Raw genomic sequence first — 12,549 nt, 5'->3', positions numbered from 1 at the left:
ATTGAGTACGACAAATTTCAAATTCTTGATCGTTTGATTATAGATATTTTTATACAATGTCAAACAACCAATTACCCTGAATGCTCAAGCTATTAGGTAAGAAACACATGAATCATTTTAGATTATATTCTTAATAATGTCTATCCATTTAATGAGATCTCTCAAGTCTTTGGACGATTAGTCTCATGTCTATCGATTATTGTACAGTTTTAAAGATAAAAAAAATATAGGAAAAAAAAACAGAATCCAATACCCAAGCCATATTTAAAGTTGTGTGTTTTAATTTTATTTTAATCATGTTTTAATTTCTTCCCCTGATGGTGCGGGGGAAGAGGAGGGTTTGTCAAGGTAAAGTTGCATTCATTCATTCATTCATTCCCTTTCTTTTTTATCATCATCGTTTCTCTCACTCAATTCCCTTTCTCTGCAACAATGGATCTCTAGCATTTGATCCTTGTTCTCCTCTTGATGTTTTTGCCCTCTGTTTCCTGACCCTTAATTGATCAAATTTTTTCTCAATGGAGGTGTGTTTTGTTCAAATTTGATCCATTTTTGCACCTTGTTCTGTCTCACAACAATCTCATATTGCAGCAAAGATTTATTTTTTATTATTAAAACAGTTTCATTTTGTTCTTTGCATTATTATGGTTGATATGGGCATTTTTGTTTGTCTGTTTTTTTATTCTTATTTTCAGCATCAACAGCTTTCAACTCTCTGGCCAATTTTCTATTATTAGTTTTAATAATTTTAACCTTTGGAGGTGGTGGTTGGAATAATTGAGAGGGAGATATGATGCACTTAGCTCAAACTAGTTGGAATTTGGTGAAGTTGAATTCACCTATTAATGTCTTGTATTATTTCCCTGTCTTCTTCCTGGTTCACTAGATGATTCCTGTAGAATCTGGATTTTAATTTTATTTATTGAGATGAATTTTGGGTAATGGCTGGTTTGGATTAGCATCTAGCTTATGTGAGCTTTTCAATTCAGGTATGTATTTGGTTCTTAGCTCAGGAGAAAGCCCTCCGCGCGCGTTTATAGGTGTTTAGACTTTAGATAAGTTAGATGAGGAAAGTCTTGAAAAAGTAGAGATCAAGAAGTTGATTGAGAAGTTATTATTTAGAATACTTATTATTATTGCAGGATTATATCCATGTTTTAGTGTTGGTTGAATGAATTTCCTTTTCTTCTTTGTTCACAAAATTGTGCATTCAAGAGCACCACTTGCACAAGCAAAATCATTGCGACTGACTCTGAGGTTGTGGCTTGATATGTAAAAGGTTCCGGTGATGGAAAGCAAAACTGAAGGTCACATGACATCAGCTGCGGCCTTTGTTGAAGGGGGCATTCAAGAATCCTGTGATGATGCTTGCAGCATATGCCTTGAGGAGTTTTGTGAAAGTGATCCTTCAACGGTACTTGTCACAAAATTATTCTTTCACTGATATAATTGTAAAGTACAGTTCATTTCAAGAGCATTTGCTTACTAGTTGTCTTTATCTTACTTTTCAGGTCACTGTTTGCAGGCATGAGTTTCACCTGCAGTGCATTCTTGAATGGTACATCTTCATATCCCTGTATTTTCATGTGTATCTCTCAGCATTCAGATTTTTTAGGGCAGATTTTGCTCAATATCCATTTAGTTTGTGCCAACGAAAACAAATGATTAAAATAGTTTGAGGCTTTCAACACTGTCAAGTACCCACATTACCATCATTAGAATCAGAAGTCTGAATATATTGGCATAGTTGTATGATATTTCTTTCTTGTTTCAATTTTTTTTATATTTTGAGTGAGGGTTGAGGGTGAGTGATTTCGAAATTTTCACAAGGGATATAGCCAACCAGCATTGATGTCATTCCCTGCTTAAAGGAAGCGAGCTCTAACTGCTTGACCCAAGTAGGGGATTCTTACTCTTGGTTTCTTTTTTTGACAATATGATAATTGTCAGAAGCCTTTTTATATAGAGAGAGGACTAAATTGCCTCTGACATAAGTTTGACTGCCATATTGTGTCGTGTGTCTTAATTTCACTTTTATTTTGTGATTGAATTTCCTCTTATGCATAAAATTCACGCCCACTGTTTTCTGTCATATTCATATCAAGTTTGGTGAAAATCATATACTACAAGTCTACAACTTTCACATCTACTTTTGCTAAAACTTCTGCGTCTCAGTCCTCCATAACAAGTAAAAGAATTTGGAAACAAAATCCTGCCGTTATGGATGCAAGATACGTGTGAATTTTGGTTCATGAGTAAAATGGTATCTCTGAAGCTTTATAATGATGGATTTCTTGATTGAATATTCATAGAAATCATAATTTTAAAACTTCTTCAGTAGTATGAATTGGAATGTTGTTCCATGTTTTTGGCTTTGCCTTACATTCATCAATGCAATCACTGCTGGCTATGGCTTGTGATCTAACAACTGGACTTTACTGCCGCCACTTTGGCTGGAAAATTAGTAAACTAGCCTGTGTGTGTGGGAAGAGAGTCCCGTATACGGTCCAAGATATTCTTGTCATTTCTAAATATATAAATACACATTAAAAGTTTTGGTCTCATAAACATATCTTGAAATGGAAGAATGCACTTTAGCAGTTGTTACTGGCTCTTGTTTGTAGGTGTCAGAGAAGCTCCCAATGTCCTATGTGTTGGCAAAACATTAGCTTGAAGGATCCTACCAGGTAATGGTTCTTGCTTTGAAGGATCTACTTTATCTATGTTATCATTCTTTAGTTGATTACGATATAAACTAGTACGCATGTTATGGCAGTCAGGAATTGTTTGAGGGAGTAGAGCACGAGAGGAGGTTGAGGGAGACTCCATCAAGAAATGCTGCTATTTTTCATCACCCTGCCCTTGGTGATTTTGACCTGCAGCACGTCAGTTATCAGTCTCTTGGATTATTTGTTTGCCTGATATCTTAAGAACATCTTGATTCTACCATTTGTTTATGTTATCACTTTTTCTTATTCTACAGTTAAGCATGGGTGTTAATGATGGTGATTTTGAAGAGCGACTAATTCAACATTTAGCCGCTGCAGCAGCAATGAGGAGACACCACCTTGTTCGTAGGGAAGGACAGAGAACTCGATCATCTGCTCAGGGTCATCCCCATTTCTTAGTATTCTCAACTCAGCCTATTGCATCTCCACTAGGTCCTGATTCAGCAGCTGGAGGGGGAAATGAACCAGCTGTAATTCCTGTAGGAAGTCCATCTACCCCAATAGCATTTGATGGAGATGAACCATCACAGCAGATCTCACATATTCGAACTCAACGCTCCTCTTCATCTTCTGGATCTGGCATGGCAACAAATCGCCAAGGAATTTACTCTAGTGATAGGTAGTTATGGCTATATTATTTGTTTCCGAAATTAATATGTGCTTACTACAAATTCCTCCTCTCTATTACGAAAAGTCGAAAACGTACTAAAAATTACCTTGTATTTATGTAAAATGCAATAATTAAATCCAAAATTCTGTCAAGCCTAAGGGACTCGATATCTGAATTCTGAACTGTTTATTCATGAACTCTGTTAATGAATTTGTTAGCTTTAACAATATCCTGGAGTTAACTTTAATGTTATGGTAAATATGTGTAAATTTTCGATATAGGGGCAGGTATTCACGGCAAACATAAAATACAGGATTGGAGAATAGTTTACTCTGCTAATTTTCTTAAGAATCATTATTGGTTCTATGCATTAGTGAAGTCATATGCTGTGCATTTTACTTGCTTGCAGAGGCTCTGCTGCTCCTTCTTCACCTGCAAGCCAAGATAGAGCAGGGCCGTCGGAGTTGCAGTCATTTTCGGATTCTCTGCGGTCCAAACTAAATTCGGTATCCATGAGGTATTTTTTTTAGGAAACTGTGGATTTTCGCACAATCTGTGTTTTGTTAAGTCAACTTATTTTGATATTTACCTGATTTTTTACCAAGATATAAGGAGTCAATTTCAAAGGGTGCCAGGGGATGGAAGGAAAGATTGTTCTCTCGAAGTTCTTCCATGTCTGAACCTGGTTCTGAAGCTAGGAGTGAGGTGAATGCTGAAATTGCTAGTGTATCCCAGTTGATGGAATCCCTTGAAACTAGAAAAAACACTAGAGTGCATTCGGAGGATGGTGGTTCAATGGCAGAGGTGAACAACCAGAGCAGCGTTGAAGCTAGAGGAGACAACTCTCCACACCACGACAATTCTCCAGCTGCTTGTTCTGCTAGCTCACATTCAAGTTGAGCAGTTTTTTGTTCCGGTTAATGCTTCTTTCCTCAGCATCTCATATTTGAAGGTGAGCTTTGTTCTTTCTCTAAACCGTCACAACAGAATCAACTAGTCTTGCCTTCCATTTATAAACTAAGTGCATGTTTGGGAATTATTCAAGAGTTGATTCTGAAGTGAAGTCAATCAATTATTGGGAGAAGCTTCTGAGTGCCATAATTATTTTTGAGGAAAGCGAAGCTGATCCAAACATGCTATAGATTATTGTTTTTATTCTTATGATAAATGTCATCAATTACTAGTTTACCTAAAAAGATGTCACCGATCACTATAATATGTAATGTTTTTGCGTCTCCATCAATTGGAATATTGGAATCACTTTGCATTTTACTTCACAGTGCAAAAAACAATTTTATCATGGCACGTAACATTGGGATTGTGTTGCATGTATCATAGTTCATTTGTTCTAATTGTATTTGTATCCCTTTGGTGCGTGTCACTTATTTGGTCTCATTTGTGTTGTGTTTTCCCCTCCTCAGGCTAAGTGTTACTCCAGACATGACATGCTGAGGGGCAGAAGCTTTGGAAATAGTCATGGCTGTTTTACAAAATTACAATAAAAATCAGGATCTGAGAGACACCTGTGTATAAAGCTAAAAACTATTGTTTCTATGCGTGTGTATGTATATATTATGCTCGGAACGCTGAAGAGTTGTATGTATTTAAAATGTCTGGGTGAATGGCTTTTTGAATTTGAACTTGCACCATGTAATCTGGTCATAATTGTATCCCCATGTGAGAATATTTTTTGAAATTCAATGAACTTATCCCCGGGATTTATCATCATAATAGATTATTTGAGCTTATCTTATTCTATAAATGCTTATGCAAGTGTCGGAGAGAATTCATGTAAATAGGTTATGACCTACCTATAACTGTTTTGAGCTTATTTTAAGTAAGCTTTTTAAAACTGCTTATAAAGAAATGCTTACATTGTAATAAAGTACTTAATTAAGCTTTTAATAGCACCTTAATATTATTCCTCCTTTGAAATGTAAGGGAAAAGGGGACCAATGTGAAGATGATCTAATTAGCATGGTTAAAATAAAATCGTTGAATAATTTATTTCCCTTCTTATTGTCCTTTTAAATGGCTCTCTATACACGAGCAGTTCATGTATATTGTGTGAAGTTTATTTTTTAAATAGAGGGGTTAGGCCTAAAAAAAACTAAGGCTAAGCATAAGTAAAAGAACTGGATTTATGAGTACTAAAAGGGAAATTGTGTCCTACCAATGCCAAATAATGTACTTAGTAATGTTTAAGTCGCACATAATGACTAAACTACATGCATAAAAAATGTTTTTCTTGAAATTATACCTGAGCTTATATACACAGATATTTGTCTTTGTACAAAGTTAGATATAATAAAACGAGACACATGATGGTAGGTAAGCTAATCCTATTATAATAATTTTTCTCTTGATATTTTGTGATTCGTTTATTCTAGAGAAGAAAGTCCTGATATAAGGAGGATGTGGTCTTATAAGGCAAGGCAAGGGAAGAGAAGTGTAAAATTGTAATGGAAGTGAAATGAAAAGAACTGTGAAGAAGGTGACAATTGACAGAGGAACCACTGGAGGTAGAGAAGTCACCGTCTCTCTCCCATGAAGATGAGGTATCTCTGTATTATACAATTGGTTAAGGAAGAAGATGAATGAAATCAAAGTTGAAACGCAGTCACGGGTTATGGTTGAGACTTGTAGGAAACAGAGAGTAGAAAATAAATGAGGTCCATTTTTGTATCTTCAATTCATTGTCTCCGACACCGACACCGACACCGACACTTTGCCAGACTGCCCCAATTATCAAGCCTTTCTTTTACACAACACACAGTAACACAACATTCACGTTTTGGCGCGGCTCCTTTCATAAAATATGTTACCATCACTTTTGATTTGATTGAGCCCTTTAGCTCCATTCATTCATCAATCCATACTAGTGCATAAACATTAAACTTTGATTTAGAAAAGGTTTGAGTTATTCTTGAAATGTAAATGAAAGGTAAAACACATTCAGTTAATCTAGTTTCATTCCGTAGAAGCACATTAGCTACATTGAAAAATTGTATTCATAGATAGTGTGTTTGGAAAATTCAAATGAATCAACATCTAGGAAAGCGATAAATAGTTGCTTTCGGAAAAATGGCTTCATATTTAGTAGTGTTAGAATTAAAACCAAACATGCACAAAACTCAAAATATTAAAACAAACACACCCTTAACTTCAATTCACGTTACATTTGATTGAGAAATGTGTGAGAAATTTTGTTTAAAGAGCGTGTTGTTAACGTTTTCATTAGTTTAACATGAAATGTTCAAAATAATTAAATTGTGTCTCAATTTGTTTTTTGTTTTGAGCGTAAATGGTCAAATTAGTTCTAAAATGTTATGGGTGTTATCAAGTTTGCTCATTGAAGAAGAGAATACTCCTCGTGGTCACTGATAGTATAAAATGTCGGCTAAGTTATAGTATCAATGTTATATTTGACCAGGAGGACTAACTTGACCAACATTATACGCAATTTTGGGATTGTCGGGGTATTTCCTATATAAAGGACAAACTTGTCAATGCCCAAAACTTTCAAATACCAATTTAACTATTGACTCTTATTTTATTTATTTTCAATTTAACACATATATCCACCATATGCGACAAAATATTGTTTGAGAGCTCTGAATATCCAAATCTCTATAAAGTACTTCTTCTAACAAGAGTTTTTTCCATACAAATTTAAATAAAATTAAACATACATCACTTGAGCTAATCAAACTTAAACCAACTACTTATTAAAAAGTGTGTTTGTATTTCTCTCAATGCATATTTTAATAAGAAATTATAAATGTACTTCTAACCAATTCATGGACATTAGTAGGGGTGCACATGGGTTGGGTTGGATGAGTTTTGATCAAAATAAAATCCGAACCAATCAAAATTGTCTGGGTTGGGTTGGGTTGGATTTCACGAATTTCTTCTTCGGACCCGATCCGAACCAACCCGACGAAGTTCGAATTTGGTTGGATGGATTGATTGGATCACTATATTAAAATAATAATATATCTGAAATATTAAAAATCTTGCAAAAATTATTATAAATTCATAAAAAATAAAAAATAAAAAATAAAAAATATGTTATAATACTAAATAGCATAAAAAAACACAAAAAGTCATATCAAATAGTATGAAATAATACCACATAAATAATATATAGCCAAATATCAAGAAAACATAAAACTTCATTACCAAATGACATGAAACAATCTAACATAAATAGTACCTAAAAAGTGAAAAACAACACTAAATGTCATGGCATGACACTTAGAACTTAGATGTCTCTAACATGCCAAATAACAATATATAAACATGTAACAAATAACTACGAACAAATACTCTAAGTTCAAATATAACAAATAACGACAAATATTTAAGTCTCAAAGTTTCAAAAAGTTATCACTCCAACACTAGCACTCCAAGTATGAGTAAAATTATAAAAAAAATATTATTATATGTATGGATTCTGGGTTGGGTTGGATGGATTTGAACTAAATTCGAAATCCGATCCGAACTTGGTTGGGTTGTAGTAAAATCCATCCGATTAACCCGATTGCCCGATCCAACCCGCATTTTTTCTATTGGATCAAATTGGGTTGGACGGGTTCATTGGATCTACCCAGCCCATGTTCACCCCTAGACATTAGGGTGAATGTATTCCTAACCTTACAAGTACACACTTGTTTAAATTTACATATATACCGAAATGGTTGCTTGGCTTAGCTTGGCATTTGGCTTGGCTTGGTTGAAAGCAAACACATGGAGGTGAGAGTGTGACAACAGCACATCAGTTTCCGTGTGGTCCCTTAACACAGGCTGTCAAAGAATAGTAGTACCTATTATGCTGCTATTCCTTTTCTTCTCTATTTCACAAAGAAGTGGGATGGGATCTTTCTTCCCACTCAACCCCTTAACCATCAACCAAAGCAAAGGCAAGGCAGAAACTAGTAGTAGTGACTCCCATTGAAACTTTCTGACTGTGACTCACCAACCGTACCACGTTTCCTTCTTCTTCTATTCTCCTCCTCACTCCACTTTCCCATTCTTCACCAAAAAACCAGAGAACAAAAATCCATCAACAACCACTTCCTCTTTCTCTTCACGAGAAATGAGCACCATGGATTCCTCTTCCATCTATGGTGTCTCCGTCTCCACCTTCTTCTTCTTCTTCTTCTCCTTCCTTCTCATTTCCACATTCCCCCATTCTTCATCCTCCACCACCACCACCACTCAGATCAACTCCAACTCCATCCTCGTCGCTCTTCTCGATTCCCACTACACCGAACTCGCCGAGCTCGTCGAGAAAGCCCTTCTCCTCCACAACCTCGAACAAGCCGTCGGAACCCACAACATCACCATCTTCGCCCCCAGAAACCAAGCTCTGGAGCGCGACCTCGACCCTGAGTTCAAGCGCTTCCTCCTCGAACCCCGGAATCTCCGCTCACTCCAAACCCTCTTGATGTCCCACATTCTCCCCGCCAGAATCTCCGACCATAACTTCCCCGCCACCGACCGCCGCCACCGAACGCTATCCCCCGACCACCACCTCAATCTCGCCACCAACCCCACCTCCGGCAAGAAAACAGTCGACTCCGCCGAGATCCTCCGCCCAAACGATGTTCTCCGCCCTGACGGCGTCATCCACGGGATCGACAGCCTCATCGTGCCACGTTCCGTGCAGGAGGATTTCAACCGGAGGAGAAGCCTCCGCGCGATCTCTGCGGTGCTCCCGGAGGGAGCGCCGCAGGTCGATCCCCGGACCAACCGCTTGAAGAAACCAGCCCCCGTCCCAGCCGGCGCGCCTCCGGTACTCCCGATCTACGACGCGCTTGCTCCAGGACCGTCACTCGCTCCGGCGCCGGCGCCAGGACCTGGAGGACCACGCCACCACTTCAACGGCGAGAAACAGGTGAAGGATTTCATCCAAACGCTCGTGCATTACGGCGGTTACAACGAAATGGCGGATATTCTGGTGAATCTGACCTCCCTCGCCACCGAGATGGGGAGGTTGGTTTCTGAAGGCTACGTTCTCACCGTTTTGGCTCCCAATGACGAGGCGATGGCGAAGCTGACGACGGACCAGCTGAGCGAACCGGGTGCGCCGGAGCAGATCATCTACTACCACATCATTCCCGAGTATCAGACGGAGGAGAGTATGTACAATGCGGTGAGGAGGTTCGGGAAGGTCCGGTACGACACGCTCCGGTTGCACCATAAAGTGGTGGCGCAGGAATCTGACGGCTCCGTCAAATTCGGACACGCCGATGTCTCTGCTTATCTTTTCGACCCTGATATTTACACCGACGGGAGAATCTCCGTTCAGGGGATTGACGGCGTTCTTTTGCCGCCGGAGGAGAACGACGGCGATACTCCACGCACACGCACACGCACAACAACCCCACTTGTTAAAGTTGCTGCTAAACCCAGAAGAGGTAATTTCACTTCTATTCTCAACGTTCTTCCACTTTCTCTGTTTTTTACTGTGATTTAATTTCTTACTTTGAATTTTTTACTGGGTTGTTATTGTTCATAATTGATTGATGTGGTTTATACTAATATGGGTAGATTAGATTTAATTGAGGTAGCAAGTTTGGGGTTAAAAGTTTGCATATTTGTGATTTGTTTCACTTTTCCTATTTTTGATCTTGGCTTTTTACTCTGTTTTTCTCCCTTTTTAGCTAGCTTGTTTAAAGGGGTTGGGTTAAAAGCACTTGGTTTTCACTTTGCACACCTTAATTATTTTTTGGTCACTCGTAATCTGGTTTTTGATCGAGCAAAATTGACGTAATGTGATTCATATATAGCCGACCTCACTTAGCGTGTCTGGTTTTTGATCGAGTAGAATTAACGTAGTGTGATTCATATAGCAGTGGGATAAAACATTTTGTTGTCCTTGATTAGCAAAAGGCAAAAGGATGAAAGTTTTCCATTGATGTACAGTATTCTGTGCTGATTTCTAGAACTATGTATGTTAATGTGGTTTGGAGAAGAAAGTTCATGATTAAGAGAATAATAATGGGGAAGATGCAAGGAACTTGCCAAAAAAAGTTAGATATGTGGTGGAGACAAAAGAGTGTGTGATTACTCTGTCCTTTGTCTCAAGTCTCAACTAGTTCATGTGATTATTAAAGAAAACAATATGCATATAAAGAATTAAATGTGCCAAGCTGTTAAGTGTTAACCACATTATTCTTTTCTTTCCCACCCTACCCAACCAAGGTGCTGGATCCGTCGGTCGGTGCCTTATATTATACATTGCTTCATGTCTTTTATTTACATTATATATTAAATGCATAGTCAACTAGTGTATAAATATTTTAATTATTTTATGTACTTTTTAGGAGTGATATTATATAAAAGAATTCATTGGCTTCAACAATCCTCTGAATATATAACCTGATTTTTTGTTTTCAATCATGTGAAAATGCCTCGGTATTAGTTGACTTAACATTTTATTTACTATATTCATGTGGCAGGTAAGTTGCTGGAACTGGCCTGTAACATGGTTGGAGCTTTTGGACGAGTCTGCTAATGAAATCGCTTTCTCAGATAATCCCTTAAAAATTAGGGGAAAAAATAAAGAGTGAATTTATATGTAAACTTGAATGGTAAGTTTATGTTTACCTAGTGTTCTTTTAATTGGTTTATTTTCCATTTATTTGGACTATTCTAATTTCAACCACTTTTTTTCACATGTATTGTGCAGTTGTAGAGTAATACAAAGGAGCATTCTGAATCTATAGCCAGAGAGAGCGATTAAATTGCAGAACTTCCATGGAAAAACTCACAGAGGATAGCAAATTTTCTGTCATTTTGTTTCATACTGTAATTACATATCATTTTTTTATTAAATTTTTATTTTTATGTTGATTCACGGTCTCTGTATGCATAAATAACCTTCAAATACGACACTCTCCTTCTTGCTTGCATATTTTTTGTTTCTTTTTACTGTTTGTTTGTGAAATCTCATACGTAATCTATTTTGTTCTATGGTTTCAAGTTCCAACTCGTTTTTGTCAACAAATTTAATTTTTAAACTAACTTCGAAATGGACCTCTGACCAGAAGAATAAAAAAAAAGGTGTCGGTTGTGCTAAGGGATTGTGGGTATTAATTGTGAATTAGAGTTTCATATTGGTTAAGTACGTGTAGGATGAAGAAAGAATGTGACCCCGTTAATCTAATATTTCAAGATTTTGAGTAAAGATGTGACGTTGAGTTTTTGATAGTGTTTTCTTTCCTTAGCGCATGAGCTCTCACTTTTCCCCAATACATTCACTCAAAAAGAAAAAAATAGTTGCCCCGATGGGTCAACCCACCCGCTCTGCTTAGCTTTCAACATGTTTTAAATGTGGGTTTGACGTGGTGGGTTAAAACGGATTGAAGGCTTAGACATTTCGCTCCGTTCCGTTAAGGTTGCCGGGTTGATCCGAGGAGTCAAACCTATTTTACCACCCTATATGTGGTTTATTGTCATGTTTTGTGAGAATCTTAATGCTATGACTCGATCCCTACTACATGATTACATTATGAGTGCAATTATTGAAAATTCTTTAACAAGGAGCTCAAATGTTGAAGTGAGCTACAGCACTTATGTGTATTATACACTAGGTACTTTATAATATTACACTGGCATATGTGCGATCCACCATTAGAATAAGAAAAGAAGAAGAGAAGTAATTAATGTGGTAAACAAATTAGAGATAGACAGAACAATTAAGTATATGATGGGTCTCTGTACTATTATGTAAATTTGTACTAGTATGTAAATTTATAACTGTGTAGCTTTTAAGTTGAGATTTCAATTTTCTCTTGTACCCTAATGATAAACAAGACTTACGAGTCATATTAGATTCTTAGGACATCTCAACACAGTTATTTGTGTTAAGAACCGTTGTTTATTTTAGAGTGTTCCTTGAAGCAAAGTGAGGTGTCATTGCTTATTGATTAAAGTTTAGCAAATGTTGCTTGCACAAGCAACCATTGCTAAGCTGATTCTTAAATTAAAAAGTAATTATCTCTCATGTAGCAACATTTATTGTTAAAACAAGTGGAAAAAATGAACATGAATTATTTGAAGAACATACACCAATATTATTCAGAAAATAAACCAAACATGCAGAAAAAAGAATGTGAACAAAACCTAAAGATATTAAATGCTCAAATATTAAAGTATATTCAAAATTAACTATTTCCAATAGCTCGAGTTAAAAGTTAAAAC

The 12,549-nt window shown here is 36.9% G+C and overlaps 2 protein-coding genes across 4 annotated transcripts; both read left to right on the top strand.

The window, feature by feature from the left end:
- Window positions 1-203: 203 nt before the first annotated feature.
- On the top strand, window positions 204-5,070 carry LOC130730837 (E3 ubiquitin-protein ligase RHF2A-like). Of its 3 annotated transcripts, none has more exons than XM_057582967.1 (9): window positions 204-348; window positions 1,280-1,414; window positions 1,512-1,558; window positions 2,625-2,687; window positions 2,777-2,885; window positions 2,984-3,348; window positions 3,749-3,856; window positions 3,945-4,291; window positions 4,761-5,070. In XM_057582967.1, exons 2-8 carry the CDS (start codon window positions 1,289-1,291, stop codon window positions 4,237-4,239), a joined length of 1,113 nt encoding a protein of 370 aa, XP_057438950.1. In that variant the 5' UTR covers window positions 204-348; window positions 1,280-1,288; the 3' UTR covers window positions 4,240-4,291; window positions 4,761-5,070. The 3 variants fall into 3 exon arrangements, with proteins under 3 accessions (XP_057438950.1, XP_057438949.1, XP_057438951.1); XM_057582966.1 differs by lacking the exon at window positions 204-348 and adding an exon at window positions 368-524; XM_057582968.1 differs by lacking the exon at window positions 204-348 and adding an exon at window positions 681-989.
- Window positions 5,071-8,171: 3,101 nt separating this feature from the next.
- LOC130730836 (fasciclin-like arabinogalactan protein 15) lies at window positions 8,172-11,335 on the top strand. Its single transcript, XM_057582965.1, has 3 exons — window positions 8,172-9,761; window positions 10,806-10,937; window positions 11,036-11,335. The coding sequence occupies exons 1-2, from the start codon at window positions 8,438-8,440 to the stop codon at window positions 10,859-10,861; spliced, it is 1,380 nt and encodes a 459-aa protein (XP_057438948.1). The 5' UTR covers window positions 8,172-8,437; the 3' UTR covers window positions 10,862-10,937; window positions 11,036-11,335.
- Window positions 11,336-12,549: the final 1,214 nt, after the last annotated feature.

This window comes from Lotus japonicus, chromosome 1 (genome assembly GCF_012489685.1).
Source record: "Lotus japonicus ecotype B-129 chromosome 1, LjGifu_v1.2".
Lineage (NCBI taxonomy): Eukaryota > Viridiplantae > Streptophyta > Magnoliopsida > Fabales > Fabaceae > Lotus > Lotus japonicus.
The sequence above is the reverse complement of the archived record's forward strand: the minus strand, read 5'-3'. Positions and strand labels throughout refer to the sequence as shown.